At 39.0% G+C, this 21,932-nt stretch overlaps 1 protein-coding gene and 1 long non-coding RNA gene across 10 annotated transcripts in view; both read left to right on the top strand.

Annotated features, from left to right (window-relative positions):
- The window catches only part of myo9aa (myosin IXAa), a 162,432-nt gene extending 152,733 nt beyond the window's left edge, over positions 1 to 9,699 (top strand). For 5 of the 9 annotated variants that reach the window (XM_055009181.1, XM_055009191.1, XM_055009194.1 and 2 more), the window contains 11 exons: positions 1,281 to 1,342; positions 1,533 to 1,725; positions 2,380 to 2,508; positions 2,612 to 2,717; positions 3,155 to 3,286; positions 4,974 to 5,097; positions 5,216 to 5,263; positions 6,404 to 6,424; positions 6,627 to 6,835; positions 7,480 to 7,622; positions 8,146 to 9,699. In XM_055009181.1, coding sequence (XP_054865156.1) covers positions 1,281 to 1,342; positions 1,533 to 1,725; positions 2,380 to 2,508; positions 2,612 to 2,717; positions 3,155 to 3,286; positions 4,974 to 5,097; positions 5,216 to 5,263; positions 6,404 to 6,424; positions 6,627 to 6,835; positions 7,480 to 7,622; positions 8,146 to 8,639 — 1,661 coding nt within the window. In that variant the 3' untranslated portion in view covers positions 8,640 to 9,699. The remainder of the gene's footprint in view (positions 1 to 1,280; positions 1,343 to 1,532; positions 1,726 to 2,379; positions 2,509 to 2,611; positions 2,718 to 3,154; positions 3,287 to 4,973; positions 5,098 to 5,215; positions 5,264 to 6,403; positions 6,425 to 6,626; positions 6,836 to 7,479; positions 7,623 to 8,145) is intronic. The other 4 variants (XM_055009170.1, XM_055009179.1, XM_055009174.1 and 1 more) reach the window with 4 other exon arrangements.
- Positions 9,700 to 15,488: 5,789 nt separating this feature from the next.
- Positions 15,489 to 19,666, top strand: LOC129347348 (uncharacterized). The gene is made up of 2 exons (XR_008599418.1): positions 15,489 to 16,591; positions 17,519 to 19,666. It is a non-coding gene; the product is annotated as an uncharacterized LOC129347348 (long non-coding RNA).
- Positions 19,667 to 21,932: the final 2,266 nt, after the last annotated feature.

Below are 21,932 nucleotides of genomic sequence, written 5' to 3'. Positions count from 1 at the left end.
CAAGTAATCAGTTCAGTCATCTGTCAAGTAGAAATCTTGCTGCCAGCTGTCTGGATTTGCTGCTTTTCTCTCTTCTACCTTGTGAATGTGATATCTTTGAAGGACTTATAATCATCTGATAAGATTACTGTGATCTCACAAAACATGTTTTTAACTTAACTCAGGTCTGAATTAACACAATAAAATAATGTAGTCGTGACATTTTATATCCTAAAGGTCAGCTTCAGTGTGAAACTCTCAGAAACAAAACAACTGAGACTAGATTTTACTCTTTGTTTTTTTTTTTTTGGATGCTGATTTGGTGATACTAATACCATGAGGAACCAATTAAATTCCTCAGAATCATTGCTTTTTGTATTATAGAGAATATATATTATATGAATCTAGACAGAGACAAACAGCCATAAAGCATTCATTTTAGTGTGAACTAGACTTCAGGAGATTTATCAACCAAATGAATCAGTTAATTGACCAAATAATCAACAGATTAATTAATAATGAAAATATCTGTTCATTGCACATTAAAGTAATTAGAATGGGACATTGGAATGTCCTCATCATCTCACTTAAAGACAAAAAAACTGTGATGAATGTTTGTAGTTTAGACAGAAATACTTCCCTCCAGTCTCTCAGAAAACAAACCTCAGATTTGCTCCTGAAACATCTTCTGGTAGAAACATCCTTTAATTTTTAGTCTTTAGATTTGACCAAACAAGATGTGGGTTGTGAAAAGTCCAAATAATTTAAATTTCAGTAAAACTCATGTACTGGAACCTCTTCTATACAAACAGTGAGTCATGTTCCCAAGTGTCCAGCCTGAAGCTGTGAATGATCTTCTTATTTGTCTGCAGAAGGACGCTAGGACAGAATAAACAGATTTACACAACACGAGAACTCAGGAAAACACACTGTGTGCTTCAGTTCTTTAACTTTTAGACAATATCACATCAAGAAGCCAAATCTTTGTGACCAAATGTGCAGACAGACATCCGTGTCGTTCACATGAACATAAAAACACTGAGTCCAGTCTGAGTCCCGCCCTCGGCTCTAATCAGATTGTTTTCAACTGGACTCATGGGGTCTGCGGCTCCATCTCTGCTCAGACTCTCCACACAGTTTGTCCTTTATTCACACAGGATGTTTTCTTCATGTCAGCCAGCACCAATCTGGTCTCTCCAGCAATAACAGCAGTTTTTTCCCCTTTGCTTGAACCTCGAGCTGAATAATGAGGAGACACAATGGAAATGACCTGTTTGATGTGTGTGGCTGTGTTCATCCAGTGTGCCGCTACGCCTGCCACAGAAAGTGCTGCCAGAAGACGACCACCAAATGCAGCAAGAAGGTGAGCTGGCCATATCATGCATCCTCACAATAACATCCCATGACAGTAATTGTGTTACAGCGGGTTTATGTACAGTAGCTGCTGGTGTTTCTGCTGCTGTGTGAGCTAACGGGCTGGAAGTGTGTTTTTGGGAGCTTTATTGATGTTTGCATGCATTTTAAAACATCTAATGATGTTTGTGTGTGGACAGTTTGATCCGGAGCTCTCCTCCAGGCAGTTCGGAGTGGAAGTTTCTCGTCTGACTAACGATGAGAGGACGGTGCCGCTGGTGGTGGAGAAGCTCATCAACTACATCGAGATGCACGGCCTCTACACCGAAGGAATCTACAGAAAATCTGGTTCCACCAACAAAATCAAGGAGCTGAAGCAGGGCCTGGACACAGGTGATGATCTGTTGGTCGGCCAGCAGGTCAACCATGTCTGCTGGCTTCTAGAGCTGACTGATGGATTAATCCTCCTGTTGTCCTCATTTACGGGCACCAAAAAACATTGTTTCCTTGTCTGAAAAAAATCCAGCAAAACAATTCAACAAATTTCTGAAAATTTGCAAAACCTTCAGGAAGAAAATTCCAGTAATTCCTTAAAAGTTTCCCTTAAGTTTTATTTTTTAAAAATCCCACAAATTTGGCAAGAAAAAAAATTCTTGTAAATATTTTCAAAAAATGAGTAAAAATCTTCCAAAAAATCCTAAAAATATCTAAAGTGATTCCATATATATCAGTAAAACTTCTAATATTTTCTTCAAATACATTCACATAAAAATCAACCAAAATCCAGCGAATTTCACTGGATTTTGGTTGATTTTTTTGTGAATGTTCTTAAGAAACATTTTTAGCATTTCTTTTTTTCTACCAAAAAATGTTCAAAGATTTCCCAAAAATGTTGAATATGTGGACACCAGAAGTTTCAGAAGTGAAAATATATTTTTTTTCCCCACATTTTCAAACTTTAAACGGGTCATTTTTGACCCGCAGGACGACACGAGGGTTAAATGTGATTACTGAGCTCTGGTGTGGTCTGTCTGCGTTCTCCTACAGATGTGGACAGCATGAATCTGGACGACTACAACATCCACGTCATCGCGAGTGTTTTCAAGCAGTGGCTGAGAGATCTGCCCAACCCTCTGATGACGTTTGAGCTCTACGAGGAGTTCATCCGAGCTATGGGTACGTATCAACGTGAGGTGTCCAACAATAACGATGAGTCCTACTCCAAACAGCAGAAGACACACCTGCATGCTGTGACAGTAAATGTTCTGTGGGTCCTCAGGTTTGCAGGATAAAAAGGAAATGATCAGAGGGGTTTATTCAATCATCGACCAGCTCAGCAGAACTCACCTGAACACTCTGGAACGCCTCATATTTCACCTGGTCAGGTAAGGAAACGACCTGTTATTATGGATGGATGGATGGATGGATGGTTGGATGCATGGATAGATAGATAGATAGATAGATAGATAGATAGATAGATAGATAGATAGATAGATAGATAGATAGATAGATAGATAGATAGATAGATAGATAGATAGATAGATAGATAGATAGATAGATAGATAGAACTATGGATGGATAGATGGATGGATGGATTTTATTGTGTGTCTCAAACAGTGGCAGAAATTCTCAAGACGTCTGATATAAATGTTAAAAGAAACAGCAGCTAATAAAAACCTGTATGTAGTGTTCCGTGTCTTGTTTCATTTTGTTCGGGGAGGTTATTACAATGGAAATAAAGGATTTTTTAACAGGATTAACACATGAAACTGCTCCATTTCCATCCCGATAGATGATTCTAATACTGACTTTGTGCTTTCAGGATTGCTTTGCAGGAGGAGACCAACCGTATGTCGGCTAACGCTCTGGCGATAGTCTTTGCTCCCTGCATCCTCCGCTGCCCCGATACCATCGATCCTCTGCAGAGCGTCCAGGACATCAGCAAGACCACAGCGTAAGAATTCACTCAACGTCTGTCAGATCAGTTCTGTTACCTAAAAACAGTGGAAAGTGTGAGGCAGCGCTGGAACGGACACATGATGCACAAGAGGAAAAACTAGAAGTCGGTCTTCAGTTAAATGAATCTGTTTCATGTGAAAACATTAAACCAGCTCCTCTAAAATCCAGTTTAGCCAGATTCATCCTGACAAAACAACGATCTGATCAATCAATCAATCAATCAATCAATCAATCAATCAATCAAACTTTATTTATAGAGCACTTTTCATACAGTTAAAAAAAATGCAACCCAAAGTGCTTTACAACATTAAAAACATTATGATGGAGGAAAAGAAAAGGAGAAAATGTGATGCTCTAAAATGAACCCATCTAGTTCCATAATTGTTGTGTTTTTTGTGTCTGAAAGTGTCGATATATTATTTAACTCGCTCATTCTGGATAAACGTTAACGGCATTAGAGCATAAAATGTTTTTTTTGACAGGAACAGTTTAGGAATGAGCAGCCTTGTAGAAAATACAAGCCTCATTGTGTAGCGTGTAAATAAAACTGATCAGTCTGTTAAATGCAGACCAACAGCTTTTACACAAAATGAAGCTGATTAACCATTTGAACAGATTAGATGTAAAATCACAAACACACACTGTAGATATGGCAGATATTTGTCCATTTGAGGAAGTGGAATCAGTTGCCTAATGGTGCTGTAAGACATGTTTGAGCTTCCTGTACTTGTAGTCAGGGTTGTGCTGTTTCCACAGAGGTGCAGGACTTTGTATGACAGACAGACAGACAGACAGACAGATTTTATAGACTGTTTCCAACGGTGACAGAAATTCTCCTTTTACAAGGTTTCAACAAGAAAGAAAACTTAAAAACATATTTAAAACACAAGCTCACACACCACAGACATCTAAAAGAAATGTTAAACAGAAACAGCAGCCGATAAAAAAAAATTGCAGTGAAAAATTAGCTCACAGTGAGTAGAAATGTGACACGAACAAAAAACATGCAGAGACTGCGTTAAGTCCAGTCTTACCATGCGCTTCCAGTGATTATTTTCTGACATGCATGATGGGTTTAACCCTGACGTCATCCTGCAGGTCAACTTGACCCATTTTAACGTTTGAAAATGTGGGGAAAAAAATCTATTTTCACAGTGAAACTTCCGATGTCCACACTTTCAACATTTTTGGGAAATCTCTGAACATTTTTTGGTGGAAAAAAAGAAATGTTAAAAATGTTTCTTCAGAACATTCACATAAAAATCAACCAAAATTCAGCAGAATTCGCTGGATTTTGGTTGATTTTTATGTTCTTAGACAAAATATTAGAAGTTTTACTGATATATATGGAATCACTTTAGATATTTTTAGGAATTTTTTTGATAGATTTTTACTCTTTTTTTAAAGAATTTTCTTGCCAAATTAGGGGGATTTAAAAAAAAAATTTAAGGGAAACTTTTAAGGAATGATTGGAATTTTCTTCCTGCATGTTTTGCAAATTTTTAGAAATTTGTGGAATTTTTTTGCAGAATTTTTGGATTTTTTTCAGACAAGGAAACAATATTTTTTGGTGCCCATAAATGAGGACAACAGGAGGGTTGAAAAACGAAGGATTTAAAAGGACCTCATGGTTCTGCTGTGGCGTCTCCTGTGGTTCTGATGTGGTTTCATCTCCTCAACAGGTGTGTAGAACTGATCATTTGTGAACAGATGAATAAGTACAGAGTGCGACTAAAGGACATCAACACGCTGGAGTTTGCTGAGAATAAAGCGAAGTGCAAACTGACTCTCATCCGACGGTCGATGGTGAGTTAACGCCACACTCACTGCTGATCCTAAAAACTCCTGCACTGCTTTACCTCCTCCTCTAAACAGCTCTTCTCCTCCAGAATCTCCTCCCTAACTTGTTTTTTCCTTCACCCAGAGACCAGTACTAATAGCTGTTAGATTTATGAGCATAAAGCACATTATGGTATGTATACACGCACCGTGGATCACATCCCCAATCCGTCATCCAGTGGTGATGTCATTGTGCTTCTGATCACTGCATCTCATCTGATGTTAACTTTCCTTTTCTTCATCCCCAAAGCATGAGTCACACGTTCACATCAGGTTTTTTTTCTGTTACCGTCTCATGTGGTTGAAACAAAGCTCATCATGCAGTTGCTTCCAATTAGTTATGTGAAGTATGAAACGTACAAAGTAAACATTTCCTGTATATCGTCTGACGTAATATGTAGAAAAATGAAAACGTTCATATTTTAGAGCGTTTAGAGCACTGCCTCTTTAATAAGAACTCTAAAGCCAGTGTGATTTAATGTTTTTGTTACTTTCTCTGGATAAATTGAGAAGAAGCATCATTATTGTTTTGAGGCTTCTCATTAATCCACTTCTTGTACATTTCCCCAACAGTATTACACAACAGTGATATTACTGCTGTTGGAGTCACATTTAGCTAGAAGAAGCTGTATTAAAAATGAGTGGCTACTGTTGGCAGACTGTTTCTGCATGTTAAAACTGCACTGGAAAAAATGCCCCCTCAAAACAAGAAAAAAAAAACTTATTTCAAGGAAATTTTACCTTGAAATAAGTGAAAAATCTGTCAATAGAACAAGTGAAAAATGTCTTGGTAAGATTTCTTGAAATAAGATATGATATTTAGAATATTGAGATCTTAAAATTAGCTGGGAAAACTTATTTTCTCTCTATTTTACCAGGATTGTCAAGCTTAGGTGTCTTAAAATAAGCCAGACATGCTAAAAAAAAAAATAGCAGTTTTTCACTCAAAAATAGATTTTTGCTTTCATGTAACCTCTTAATTTCAGATGTATTAAACTTATTTTGAGTTTTCTTGTAAAATTCAACTCAAAACAAGATAATTTCAAGATTGTTTGACTTAAGATATTGAAGATGCATTGTCTTAAAACAAGTCCCTCCATCTGCTGAAATGTCTCTTGTTCAGTGAATTTATCTTAAATCAAGTGGGATGAGACATTTTGACTAAAAAATAAGACAAAAAGACTTGGAAAGATTTTGAGTTTTTGCAGAGTGACAACTACAAATCAGGCATTGCTGATCCTTGTATTGTTTCTCTTGTCGTTTTTGCTCAAAGCAGCCAAATGCAGCTAAAAAGGTAAAGTTTGTGTATTGTTGTGTTGTATCTGTCTTTGGGTTTCATCAGTTTTACTGTTTTAAACTTGGCTGGCTCAGTCTGTGCATGTCTGAGGGAGTAGCTGCTTGCTAGAAGTGGTGTGCTGGACTTTTGCATTTTTTTTATGAAGCACTAATGTAATATTATTGAGAAGGCATTATGTGTGGTTGTGTTGCCTCTCCAGGGAAAAGGCCACGTACAGCGACTGAGCTACCACACTCCCTCGCCTCCGGTCAGTCCTCGACTGCCGTCTGTGGCCGACCCTGTTATCGAAGAGAGCGGCAGTGAAGAAGGAGCGGAATCGTTCGTCGAAATCTCCAAGCACCAGCAGGCCGCCATGCAGCAGGAGGAGAGGGTGCTGACAGAACAGATAGAAAACCTCCAGAAAGAGAAGTAACTAAAATATGATCAATAAATTACTAACAATGTAGAGCCATGCAGCAGTCACTGATTAACCCTCGTGTCGTCCTGCAGGTCAAAACTGAACCGTTTTAAAGTTTGAAAATATGGGAAAAAAAATATTTCACCATGAAACTTCTGATGTTCACATTTTCTACATTTTTGGGAAATCTTTGAACATTTTTTGGTGGAAAAAAAGAAATATTAAAAATGTTTCTTAAGAACATTCATATAAAAACCAAAATCCAGCGAAATTCATTGGATTTTGGAATGAATGTTCTCAAGGGAACATTAGAAGTTTTACTGATATATATGGAATCACTTTCGATATTTTTAGGATTTTTTTGGAAGTTTTTTACTAGTTTTTTGAAAATATTTACAAGAATTTTCTTGCCAAATTTGGGGGATTTTTTTTTTTTTAAATAAAACTTTTAAAGAATTATTGGAATTGTCTTCCTGAAGGTTTTGCAAATTTTCATAAATTTGGGGAATTTTTTTGCAGAATTTTTGGATTTTTTTCAAATGAGGAAACTATATTTTTTGGTGCCGTAAATGAGGACAACAGGAGGGTTAAGTTGTGTTTTATTGATGCTAGCTGTGTCTCATTTTGTTAATCCGAGTAATGTTTGTTTTTGCAGAGAGGAGCTGACCTTCGAGATGTTGACTCTGGAGCCTCGAGCGTCAGATGATGAGACCCTGGAGTCGGAGGCCTCTATCGGTACAGCTGACAGCTCTGAAAACCTCAACGTGGACTCTGAGGAAACCATTTCTGACTTCTCTGGTATGTCATTATGCACATTATGTCATTTGTCTAATTGGGGTGAAAAGGTGACGAAAAACAGACTATTTAAAAGATGGATGTTGTTTCCAGGTCTGAAAAGTAAAGCCGATGCAGAAATGCTTGAAACCTGCATTCTGTGTAACGGCCAGCAGGGGGTGACTCCTCTGGTCTAATTCTGTAGAAGTCGATGAGAAAATCAGCCCATTTCTCACTGGATTTGTTATTTCTGTGAACATTTTCCCAATGAGTTTATGGCCTGAATTACTCGTTTCAAGTCTCCTTCAGTGCAGCATGGAGTTTGTTTTGTAAAATGTTGTCCCATTTAGAGTAGAAGAGACTATAAAGCAAGCTAATGTAGCATACGGAACTCTGACGCAAGTCTAGGACCCCCTGTATTCAAAATGTGAAATAAATTACAGAAAAATGAACTTTTTCCATGATATTCTGATCTTTTTAAGGTGCAGCTGTACAGTCTATGGGGTAAAACAAGAGGAAAGCACTTGATGTGTCTTTGTCGTTTCAGAGAGAGGTCCAGCGTTGACGTCCCCCTGGCCTCGGAGATCTGACGGTAAAAGCCCTCGACGCCGAGTTCTCCGCCGGCAGCCTGAATCCCTGGACTCTGTAGACTCTTGCTCCAGTGTTTCCTCCTATTCCTCATCATCACGCTACCACCCTTCGTCTGCTTCCTCTTCGTCTGCCGCCGCCTCATGGCGGTTTCGTTTCCACTCCAAGTCTCCCACCGTGGGCTCGGGTCCGGCCCAGGCTCTGAACACATCTCAGGCCTCTCGATCCGACAGCTTAGACAGCAGCCAGACGGGAGATCAAGAAGGCACCTACAACGAAAGGCCTCAGTTCACCAGCCGAGGCACCTTCAATCCAGAGAAGGGTAAACAAAAACTTAAAGGGGCCCGGCATTCAACCCTGAGGCACTCCAGAGAAGAAGAAGGCCACGGCAGGGACCCCCCAGATATCGCACCGCATGTGGTTTTGTACGGCAGCAATGAATTCATGGTATGAAGGACACTGGGACACCAAAGCACTCCCTGTCCAACCCCCTGGCAGGCCTTTATGTTCTCAACGGGAGGTTATAGCAACTGATCTCCTCTCCTCAAAACAATCTTGCTTAGCCTTTCTTTGTTGAAGTCTGCAGAGAAGCGTCCCCAAGTGCCGCGAACAGTGTTTCCACCTCCACAGGGAGGCGGGGGGACCAGGAAGCAGTGGAAGGGCTCCTCTTCTGTGGACTGAACTGCCACCGATGCTCTCCAGTGCCTTGGCAGCTCTTTCCTCAGCGCCGACACTGAGCAGGATTACAGGGAAAAGGGAACGTTGGAATATGCGGAAGAAAACTCAGCATCAGGGAATGTTCCAGAGCTGGAAAAGCTGAAGAAGAAATCAGGCTCCATCTCGGATATCACAGTGAACTTAAAGCTCCAATTTATTAGCTGCTTTATGAGTTTACAGTTTAATCAGTGGATGCTCTGTTATAATGAAATAATTTTTCCCTTATTTAATAAATTTTAATGTCACAGAAATTCTTTATAGCTTATAATATACAGGTATAAATACTGTACAAAGCCGGAACACCAGCGTCTGCTGGGTAGTTGAAGTCAAATATTTATCTTTTTTTTTTTTTTTTTTTGAGTATCTTGGAGAGAGATGATTATTTGGGCAGTGAATGCTATGTCTGTGTGTGTGCACGTTGCCGAGCGCTCATGCGTGACTGTATGTATGTGTGAGAAAGATAAAAACCACTTCATGTGTTTTAAGTTTGTGCTGCTTTTTCATTTTCCCTTCCAAAGGGGAAATACCGCCATCAAAGGGACCAAGTCAGCTGGTGTGTTTTCCAGCCAAGGGGATCCCAGCTCTTTAAAGAATGTCGGATGTGTATAAAAACGCCTACATTCACTGCTTAACAGCCATACAACAACTGTAATGTACAGTACAGTTCCTGTGTACAGTTTAGTGGACAAATGCCATCCTATTCTTGAAATCTCTTGTTACCCACCCACTCCCAAACCCATCCCCTCCTGTCTTTAAAGTGTTTGCTCAATAGCAACCAAACAAGAACATAAAGTCACCACGTCTTCTGTCGTCATTCAGTATGTGTTTGTTGAGTGTATCGTTCTATCTTGTTTACTTTATTGGTTGTTGATTTCACCCCTGAAATCTCGTATCTGTGTATTAAAGTTACATATTTATAAGTATTTTTTACCATGAAAATAATCCCGTCCTGCCTTGAAATGGCTTAGATGTAACTCCACACTGTTTTCTTCACAGCATGCAGATTTATAAAATCTGTGCCTTTTTTTCCACCCACCCCTCCTGACTCGCTGCAGCCCAGCACACCAGCTCACCTACAACTCCATTCAAACACAAAAACTACTCTCCACTGTACAACGACGAGCTAAAAATTTGGAGTAATTCAGCCCAGAAAGCCCCAAACTGCAGGTTGACAGGATTGGGTTCTTTAGAATAGAATAGAATAGAATAGAATAGAATAGAATAGAATAGGTCTTTATTGTCACTGTTATGGAAAACAATGACAATCGGTTTGGAACTCTGAATAGCAGCATTGAAAATAGACTATATAACACACTAAAAATATATACAACATCTGAGCAAATATCCAGTATGGAAACAGTTCGTGGTTAGAGACCTGCTGTACATATGACTATTGCACATGATATGGATTGCACTGATATGATTATTGCATTTGTTATATTGTCATTCAGGGGGGAGGGAGCAGACATCTGACAGTTTGGGGATAAAAGCTGCTTCTGAGTCTGTTGGTTTTGACTCTAAGTGTCCTGTAACGTCTACCTGAGGGGAGAACAGAGAGTGTCCTGGGTGTGAGGGGTCTCTGGTGATTCTCCTAGCTTTCCTCTGAAGTCTGCTGGTATAAACGTCTCTGAGGGGAGGTAGTGTGGTTCCAATCACCCGCTCTGCTGCTCTCACCACCTGTTGCAGGTCCTTCCTGTCCTCTGCAGGGCAGCAGGTGAACCACCTGTACAGCAGTAGGTCAGGAGGCTCTAAATGGTGGAGCGATAGAAGTTTATGAGCAGCTTTTGGGGGAGAAGAGCCTGACGCAGCTTCCTGAGGAAGTACAGTCTCTGTTGGGCCCCCCCCACCTGGTGTGAGGTGTGGGTAGACCATGTGAAGTCCTCAGAGATATGGACCCAGAGGAACCTGAAGCTCTCCACCCTCTCTACCTCCTCTCCATCAATGTAGAGGGCGGAGTGCTCGGTTCGCTTTGATCTTCTAAAGTCCAAGACCATCTCCTTGGTCTTTCCAGTGTTGAGGTTGAGGTTGTTGTGGTGACACCATCGCTGCAGATGCTGGACCTCCTCCCTGTAGGCTGATTCATTTTTGTCTCTAATCAGTCCTATGATGGAGGTGTCATCAGCGAACTTGACGATGGTGTTGCTGGAGTGAACAGGAGAGCAGAGAGTAGAGGAGGGGGCTGAGGACACCCCTGAGGAGCACCGGTGTTCAGGATGAGAGTGAAGGATATGTGGTCTCTGATCCTGACGTTCTGAGGTCTGTTGCTGAGGAAGTCCAATATCCAGGAGCACAGTGAGCTGCCGAACCCAAGGTTGCTCAACTTCAGAACCAGTTTATGAGGGAGAACTGTGTTGAAGGCGGAGCTTTAATCCACAAACAGCATCCTTACATAGGTGTTGCTCCCTTCCAGGTGTGTGAGGGCTGAGTGGAGAGATGTGATGATGGCATCTTCTGTTGACCTGTTTGTCCTGTATGCAAACTCATGTGGATCGAGGTCAGCAGTAATAGCAGCCTTAACATGGGAAGATATGAATCTTTCAAAGCATTTGGTTATGATGGGGGTTAGAGCAACAGGGCGATAGTGGTTCAGGCAGCTCGACGATGGTGTCTGTCTTAAGGCAGGTGGGGACTGTAGACTGTAGTAGAGAGAGTTTAAAGATGGTGGTGAAAACCTCTGCCAGCTGTTATATTTGGTACTTACTGTCAAAACTGCAATTTCAAGGTGGAAATATTGCTACTACAGCCTATTTTCTGCTTATGTGGTTAGACTAATAACATTAGCTTGCTGTAGCAGTATCTAACTAGCTGACTTTAAATTATCTTTATAATATTGTGCTTTATTAGCTTGCTTCCACTCAAGCTACCGAGCTGACTTTAGGTTAAACAAGTTAAGCTAGTAGTTATGCTATGGTAGCTTGCTGTAGCTCAAGCTAACTGGCTGACTTTAAAATGAGGTAATAATGTTATGCTACATTAGCTTGCTATCACCCAAGCTAACGAGCTGACTTTAGAATAAGTTAATAATATTATCCCACATTAGCTTGCTGTAGTATCAAGCTAACTAGCTGGCTTTATGCCACGCTAGTAATGTTATGTTATATTAGCTTGCTGTCACTCAAGCTAACGAGTTGACTTTAGAATAAGTTAATATTATCCTACATTAGCTTGCTGTAGTATCAAGCTAACTAGCTGACTTTATGCCACGCTAGTAATGTTATGTTATATTAGCTTGCTGTCACTCAAGCTAAGTGGCTGACTTCAGAATAAGTTAATAATGTTATGCAATATTAGCTTGCTGTCACTCAAGCTTACTAGTTGACTTTTAGTTAAGCTAATAATGTTGTGCTGTATTAGCTTGCTGTAGCTCAAGCTAACGAGCTGACTTTCGGCTAAGCTAATACTGTTCTTCTATATTAGCTTGCTGTAGCTCAAGCCAATGAGCTGACTTTATGTTAAGCTAATAATGTTATGCTGTATTAGCTTGCTGTAGCTCAAGTTAACGAGCTGACTTTCAGTCAAGCTAATACTGTTTTTCTATATTAGCTTGCTGTAGCTCAAGCCAATGAGCTGACTTTATGTTAAGCTAATAATGTTGTGCTGTATTAGCTTGCTGTAGCTCAAGCTAACTTACTGACTTTCGGTTCAGCTAATAATGTTGTGCTGGATTAGCTCACTGTAGCGCTCAGCCATGGTGCTGGCTGCTGATTTGGCTCATGATGTGACTTGTAGCCTATAAAAATCACCATATGGTTGTTGAGAAGGTAAAGAAAATTAAAAGATTTTCACCAGAATAGGTCTGTTAAAGTAGATAAAATACTGAAATAGACTTTTTACACAGCTAACATTCTTTTAATAGTGTGATAGTATGAAAGTGGCACTAACAACATCAACAGGGGCATTAATATGCTCCTACATCCTGTGAGCCACCATCCACCACATCAGGACCCTGAAACTAAAGCAGCAAAATGGAATCCAGCTATCTATAATTATAGTACATGGCTGTTTTTCCCCAACGTGACACATCAAAATGTCTTCTGTTATGACGAGACAAAGTCACTGAATTAATCTACGTGGTAACCGACCCAAGGGAAGTGTTTGACTTTGTTATTGGTTATGACCAATGGCCAGTAATTAATTGCTAAACCAATATGATACAAACCAGTAGAATTGGCAGGATGATATTATTAAGGAGAGATCTTGTCAGTTTTAAAAGAGGAAGTATCGTGTTGTTTCTCTTACAGATGAAAGACAAAGTTCATGGTCGATGTAAAACACCTTCATCATTACACATAAGATGGGTTTGTTGACATCACGTCCAGTGGTTATTGTTAGTAATCTCAGTATTGTTGTGTAACTTACTTTTCTGGTATAACTACTTAATTTTCCAGTTTGTGAATCTACATCTTCATTTACCATTAATCTGTATTTGTCACCACAGTGGACAGTTTAGTAAAAGTTACACTCAAACACTCAGAAGCACTGTTCCCTCTAAGCTGCGCACGTGCGCAATTGCGCACTGCTGACACGGTCTCCGCGCACAGAAAATCTGCGCTGCGCACAAAAAAAAAATCCAACCTAAATTGTAAATAAAATAAACACGTAACAATTCATTCTGTGCTATTTTTCATTGTGAGTCAGTGAGTGACCGGTGACTGGCTGCTGCAGCCAATGATGCGATTCACATACGTATTTACCATAGACTGTATATAATGGTATTTACGCAGCTAATCAACGTCAGGCGTCCTTATGTGCAGCTACCGTTGTTCTCATAGATATGAATGAGTACATAGGACACGCCCCTTTGAGCTGCATGCTACAGCGAGGCTAAGCTAGTGGGGGCAAAGTTTCAGTGCATTCCGTTGATGTAGACGGCGTGAAAACGGAAACAAGTACGCCGGTGTTCCAGTTTGACTGGTGATCAGGTTAGCTGGCGATAGTTTCCGTCTCCAGATGTTTCGTCCGCAGATTCGTCACGATCAGACCTGGATTTACATGAAATAAAGATACCAGATAAAGAAGACCTCGCCGAAAAACGTTGGCATCACTGCTTAATAAAGTCTATATCCATGTAAATATCATCTACAGACAGTAAAAAGAAACGTGCGGGCCGAAATAAAAAAAGCACATATTTTTCAAGTACTGTGAGAGGATTCGAAACTACGTAATCCAGCGATAAAATTACAAGACCACCGTTTTACTCATTGTGCTACCGATCAGCTCAACAAGCATTCTGCTTCTTCCACATAGATCGCTGTCATTCTGTCAGGTGTTTAACACCTGGTGATTGTTCAGGAAACACGTCCATGTCAACTGGGGATAGTCACAACTTAACACAGGCTTCCTGGTTAAGAACGAGTCAGAAAACTATTTATTGTCTCACCAAGAAAACCCACAACATAGAAGCACGTCCACTGCTGTGTTGTGTGTTATTTTGTGTGTTCAGTGGAACAGATCCAGAGCAGAACTTCGAGCTTAACTCGGGTTTGTTCTCAGAAACACTCAGAGCCTCAGCAGCCTCAACATTAGCTTGATTTGCTAAAATGCATCGGAACAAACTGAGACCACATTGTTTAAACTATTCACTCAGAAAACAATAAAAAACTCGTTCAGTCATCCACGTCCTAACCGTCATTTCAGAGCACTTTAACCGCTGACAATATTTTTTTTTAAAGGGAAGTAAAGGGATTCGATCTGGTCAAAACAAACAATGGTTTGTTCGCTCTACACAGTGAGCCATAAGCACCTATTGGAGATATTGAAGTGACTACAGTCACATTTGAACGTTACAGCTACAGATATTCCTGTTGGACTCTGAAGATATTGTGCTGCCATATTTGTATATTTAGCCTACATGTACTCCAAGGTGGATTAGGAACATGTCATTAAATCAAATACTGTCAAACATCACAATTCACTCTAGTCTTCCTCTGTGACATCATTAAAAGTATCTTCTGCCATTTCTAAACCAGCCAGGGTGTTTGGGAAGACACAAATCACACAAATATATTGTTTGTTTTGACCAGGTCGGATCCCTTTACTTCCTTTTTTAAAAAAAATATTGTCAGCGGTTAATGTGCTCTGAAATGACGGGTTAGGACGTGGATGACTGAACGTGTTTTTATTGTTTTCTGAGTGACTAGTTTAAACAACGCGATCTCAGTTTGTTCCGATGCATTTTAGCAAATCAACCTAATTTTGTGCTGCATGTTGTTCTGATGGGAGGCTGCTGAGGGTCTGAGTGTTTCTGAGAACAAACCCGAGTTAAACCTGAAGTTCTGCTCTGGATCTGTTCCACTGAACACACAAACTAACACAACACAGCAGTGGACGTGCTTCTATGTTGTGGGTTTTCTTGGTGAGACAATAAATAGTTTTGTGTCTCGTTCTTAACCAGGAAGCCTGTGTTAAGTTGTGACTATCCCCAGTTGACATGGGCGTGTTTCCTGAACGATCACCAGGTGTTAAACACCTGACAGAATGACAGTGATCTATATGGATGAAGCGGAATGCTCGTCAAGCTGATTGGTAGCACACTGAGTAAAACGATGGTCTCGTAATTTTATCGCAGGATTACGTGGTTTCGAATCCTCTCACCTACTTGAAAAATACGTGTTTTTTATTTCGGCCCGCACGTTTCTTTTTACTGTCTGTAGATGATATTTACATGGATATAGACTTTATTAAGTAGTGATGCCGGCGTTTTTCGGCGACGTCTTCTTTATCTGGTATCTTTATTTCACGTAAATCCAGGTCTGATCGTGACGAATCTGCAGACGAAACATCTGGAGACGGAAACTATCGCCAGTTAACCTGATCACCAGTCAAACTGGAACACCGGCTCACTGTGCTGCATACAGTTACACACTACGTCGTACGATTGAGACAAGGAAACTTGGAATGACTTTTCATAGGTAAGAATAGTTTTTGGCTCTTTTTTCATTATTAAATCTTGTTGAGAGCTTCCAGTCTATGAGAGCTAACTAGTTAGCCACTAGCAAAACGCTAAGGCGAGCAAGCAGCTTGACAACCAAATACCAGACGATTAATAGTAGCTGTAGTATAGTTGTACAAGCAGTAGTAGTAATACTAAAAGTACAAGCAGCAGTAGTAGTATAAACAGCTGTTAGAGTCGTAGAAGTAGTATCAGCATTTGTAATAGTATTCCAAGTTGTAGTAGCAGTGCCAGTATCAGCAGCATTTAATGTACTACTAGTAGTAGTCATATTGCTATTACTACCACCAATACTACCAATAGTAGTTATAAAGCCTAAATCATGTATATCCAGATTACCATCTATGTTCTTCCTCCAAACCCATTTTATGATTGGGATTACAGGTAGTTCTTTAGGACTGTTCTCAAATAATTGAAATGTTACTAAACAAGGTTATACTTATCAAATTAAATAGCTCTGGTCTCCAGTATATTGGCTAATTCGGTTCTTTGTACTTAATTTATTAGCATGATTTCTTTTTAATATGTTGTGTAGAGACTTATTTACTTGTCTGTCTACTTTTCTTACTCCATGTAGGTTTCCCAGAGACTATGGCTTGAGGAGGAATTGGAAGTTTGTCGGCTTAGACCTGGTGTCATTCCATCAGTGTTAAACTTCCCGGCTCATCTTGGAAGAGTACGTGCCAGAAAGACCACGACCAAGCAGCCTTGAGATCTTAGACAGCGTCTCCCTGAGGTGGGTGTCAACGGTGTTCACGGTCAGGTCTGTGGTAATCCTGTCAAAAAACAAAACAGAAAAAAATCTAGATTATAAATCAACATGTAACCAAAGCACTCTGTGTATAACGCCATAGTATAGGATGTAGTTCAGAAAATGTCAAAGTATAGTATACTTTACTCAAGAATAACATAGTATGGCCTGTAGTTCATAGTACAGCATGTTGACAAGAAACAAACAAAACATAGATTATTATGTGGTTCAAAAAGCGCAAAATGATAGGATGTTGCCTAAAATTGTCATGTATGATATGTGGTTCAAAAAATGTCATAGTGCAGTATATTGTCAAAATAGTATGTAATTCAAGAAAACATCAGAGTATAATATGTCATCTAAAAAATGCCATAGAATAATAATTTCATTGCGCAAGTAAAAGTATAGTAACTTTTAAAACTGTTCGAATTCTTATATGTTGCTAAAAAAAAAACTAAAACAAAAAACGTCAGTAATATGTCAATTAAAAAAGCCTATAGTATAGCGTGTCGCCCAACAAACATCATAGTATAGCATGTCGCTCTAAAAACGTCACAGTATGGCCTTTAGTCCACAGCTGTCAGTAGGTGAGGAGCAACACAAAAACAGTCCAAACGCTGGTTTCCAGAGGGTTAGATGAGAATTTATTTGAAAGAGTAAGTTTACAACAGCACAACATGTGAGGGGGTTAAAAACAAATGGGTGTTAGTAAAATAAAAATAAATCAACAGAACTAAAAGTGAACTTCACGTTGACATTGATGGGCATTCCAACCAGGAACAAAGTAAAAGATAATCAGTACGAAAAAAAACTCTTCCTGTTCACCTCTTAAACCCCCAAAACATACCAAAGTAGCAGCCTAAACTAAAACTACCAATGGGTTCCCTGTTTTCCTTTGTGAACAATTCAAAGGTCCCTCTCTATCTCCCCACACATCCACCAACCACTGGAACACATCTCCAAAGTTCTGCTGGACCAGCTCAGCTTCCCCTCAGAAGAAGTGCTGCCACCTGCCAGATGAAGGAGCCTTTTGAGAGGCAGCTGGCATCGTGATTGGACTGTACTTTGGTCTGTTCCAATCCAGCTTCAGCTCCAGAGACGGCAGGTGGGACGAGTCAACGGAGGCCGGATGGACGAAGACATGCAGCTGAGTACAATCCAGAAAGCAACAGAGGAGGAGTGCAGCAGCCCAGAGCCAGAACAACCAGAGTAGCATCGTATGTCTCTTAGAAAACATCATAGTACAGCCTTTGCTATGAAAAAACACCATCATACACATCGTATATTGTACAAATAACAAGTCAAAGCAAAGAGACATACATTGTAGAATTGTAGTAATTGTGGGCTGACTGATTTACTGATTAGCAGTATTTTATTTTTTACTGATATACGGTGATAAATACATTTAAAAATGCCGCTACTTTGGCTCTGAACCTTTATCTACCTGTGGTCGCTCTGTCTTCTGGAGTGATTTGATTGGTTATACGTCACGAATAAAACTCCTTTAACTTAACATCTGTAAACAAAACAAAAACGTATCAACAAAGTTTTCTGTTAGAGTTTGTGTTCTAAGTTTAACTCAAGATTTTAAATACTTTCATTTACTGCAAATGAATATCTACTCCAAATGTCTCACTAATAATCATTATCAGCCTTAAAAACCCACAAAACACCCCTCTATACTCGACCAAACTTAGTACAGTCTGGTTCCCCCTTCTATAAATCTGCTTGGAATCGTCCACTTCCTGTTTGTCAAAGTGGCCTTCTACCTGGACAGGTTTTGTTGGAGCTCATGCAACAAACATTTTGGGTAACTGCACTTTAATATGGATGGATGACACTGAATTAGAGTCTGTTTTAATGAGACTGAGTTAAGATGTGTAGCTCTGTCATTAAATAGTAAATTATTTCTCAGAATTCACAGAGAAATGTCTGAAATGTTTGCTAGGTTAGCGTCCCACATGTTCTTTGGCTCAGCTAAAGCTAACTCTCTCCAACTTGTGGATCTCTTGAGTTGCTTGTTGTTAAAATATCTTGCTAGAGGTGCTGAAGCTCACAAAGTCTGAGATGTTTGTTCAAAATAAGCTCATTCTCAAGTCTCTGAACTGTTCTCTTTTGTTTGAACTTTCCCTAAACTTAGGAGTTAATGACAGAGCAGCACATCCAGACTCAGTCTCATTTATGTAGAGATTAAACTTCAGTGTCATTCATTGATGTTAAAGTGCAGTTTTTCAAATGTTTGTTGCACATGCTCCCGACCAAACCAGTCCAGGTGGAAGACGATGTGAAGAGAAAGCTCCAGAGGATGAATATCACACATTTATGTTGGAAATTAATGTCCTTTAATAAGACATTGTCATGCAAAAGTTGGATTTCCCTTTAATGATGTTAAAATCTTTGTTGAGTGTTTTGTTGATGTTGGTTTCTAAATGTTTTCTGACACTCGGCCCCAAAGATTAAAACCTTCTATGGCTCACAAGCTGCAACAATTCACACATTATCAACTATCTTTCTGACTAAACTAAGATAAAAAGTGAAAAACTGCCTGATTCCTGCATCATGAATGTAAATCTTTTTGGTTTTTATGACAGTAAACTGATTTGGGCTTGCCATTTTATAAACCAAAACAAGAAATGAATTACTGGAGAAAACGATAGATTAATGGACAAAGAAAATGTTTTTTCCAACATATATGGCTGAATTACTCCAACATTACAAGATACATACAATTTTAATTCAATTTTATTTCTGTAACGCCAAATACAGGTCAAATTGTCTCAAGACGCTTTATTTTCATACTTTTTTGTCATATTTAAAATATGACAAAGTAAGAAATTTAAACCTCTTGACTAATCCAATTTATTATTTAGTTTTTAAGAGATTAATCGACACCTAAAATAACTTTCTCCACTAAAACTAATAAACATGAGGTCAAATAGAAGGAACAGTTTTAAATACTGCAGTCCCACAACGACAAGAATAAAGTTTGTCAACAAAAACTAAATCTGCTGGTGGATTCCATTAAAGTCCTAAGAAATGATAATAAAGTGTGATACTAAAGGTTTGTGGTGCTAAAAATCTCCAAGTAAAGATATGAAATTGAACATCTGGATGGAGGTTGATAAAAGTTGACCTCCCTTCATTTCTCTGGAGCGACTCCATGGATTTTATGGATGGTGGTTAAAGACCTGCTCTTCTAGTGGTCTTCCTTCTAGTTGCTGTAAAAAGTCAGTCCATCCTGGCCTCTTCATGACAACTTGTTCTGCCTCCGACCTGGTGGAAACTCCAGAAACTCGGGAAAACCTGTCGAGACTCGAAGGACTCGTGGAGACTCGAAAAACTCGTCGGGCGGGGTAAGGTGTGGTGGGTGGTGGGGAGAGGTGGGGGAGTAGAGGGGGGGAGGCCGCCACCCACCTCCCCGCCTACTCTCCGCCCTGACTCCACCCAGACTCCGCCTTGGGTCCACCCATGTGGTCACTTCAGGAACTACGATGTCAAAGGGACGACGAATTTATTGCTTTTCATCTGATCTGTAGCTCAGTGAGTTAAGGATTTGCCTATGGAGCTGCAGGTCACTGGTTCAAGACCAGACACTTCTTAAATTTTCTCAAAAGTGTGACAAAGACAAACAAAGAAAACTGCCACTGGCAGGTCTTGAACCTGCAACCTTCCAGTTGGTAGTCCTCTTCTTATCCTCCTGAGCTACTCACTCAGATACTAATTCTTCTTTTTTTTGCGCATTTGTCATCTATTTTTTGCCATTTTCAAGTTTTTTTTTTAATTCGAGTCTCGACTCGACCGTTTTTCTCAGGAGGTTGGACTTCAGCCTTTGTGCTGGAGGGTTCAACCCTCAGTTCCAAGACTTTCCAAAGCCTCCACACCTCCCGAGTCCTCAGGACCTGAGCTTTCACACAGTCTGAGGACTGAAATTTTCTAAGTCCCACAGTAGTTCTCTGTTAGATTGAACCTTCAGACAGTCCGAGGACTGATATCTTCTAAGTTCCTGAGTAGTTCTCTGTTAGTTTGAACCTTCAGACAGTCTGAGGACTGAAATTTTAAAAGTTTCTCACTACTTCTGTGTTAGTTTGAACTTTCTAGTTAACAGAAGCCTTAAAACTTGTGACCATGAGTCTTGATTTCACATTTAGATCATCCCTCTCAGTTCTTCTCAGACCTTCACCTGTGGGTTTTTTAGAAATCCTCAAACTTTGATTCTCTTCACTGAACAGTAAAGTTTGTGGAGATCTGAAGATAACATTAGTTTGATAAATGCCTTCAGCTACTAGTAGACTTTATCTGGAAATCAGTTTTCTGAAATGAGTTCTTAGTAAACCTATCCACAATCAAACCAAGAACATAGAAAGAGGAAATGTTTGAAGAAACAACTTGATGTTTTCATTTCAGACTAGAAAACACTTTAAGGCCTTTATCTGTATTTTCTCTTTTGATCATTTTATTGTTTCTTCTGTTTAATTTGATCTTCTAAAGTTTAACTGGTGTCTTTTCAAAGGTTTTATCTTTAGTTTGATTCTTCTTAAATGTTTAGTTTTGCTCTTTTCTCACCTTTTATTCTGTTCTAATGTCTGATCTGATTTCGAAATGTTTTGTCTTTTTAATGTTTAATTGTTGTTTTTTTCAAATGTTTTATCGGCTTGTTTGAAAAATGTCCTTTTCTTTCCCAATGTTTAATTTTTCGATTAAATCTTTAAGGTTTTTCTTTTTAAATGTTTTACCACCTTTTAATGGTTAATTTTCTTTTTTAATGCTTCATTGTATTTTCTGTTTAATTCCTATTTAAAGTTTTATTGTCTTTAAGATTTAATTTTCTAATTAAACATTTAATTTTTTGATTAAATGTTTTGACTTTTAAAGGTTTAATAATCTAATTAAATGTTTTGTATTTTTCTAAATGTGTAATATTCTTGTTTAATTGTATTTTTTAAATGTTTAATTATCTAAAATATTTCATCTTTAATGTTTAATATTTTTGTTTAAAATTTTTTGTTTAATTTCATAATTACATGCTTTGTATCTTCTGTTTAATTATCTAATTAAATATTTTGTCTAATATAATCTAATTGTATTTAATGTTTAATTTTCTTTTTAAAATTTTTATTATATTAAATTTTTTTTCCTTTGATTTAATTGCTCTTTTACTGTAGGTTATTTCTTTAATCTTTTTTTGTCAAGATTTTAACCCCAACCTTAAAGATGAAATAAACCCTTAAATCACAATGAAAATACTTCTGTTGTCACAATCATGAGTTAGTCAGTTATACAGTTTATCAATTCAGCTTTATTTGTTTAGCACCTTTAACACAGATTA

Source organism: Amphiprion ocellaris, chromosome 1 (assembly GCF_022539595.1).
Source record: "Amphiprion ocellaris isolate individual 3 ecotype Okinawa chromosome 1, ASM2253959v1, whole genome shotgun sequence".
Classification (NCBI taxonomy): Eukaryota; Metazoa; Chordata; class Actinopteri; family Pomacentridae; genus Amphiprion; species Amphiprion ocellaris.
Note: the sequence above shows the minus strand (reverse complement) of the source record. Positions and strands in the feature narration are given on the sequence as shown.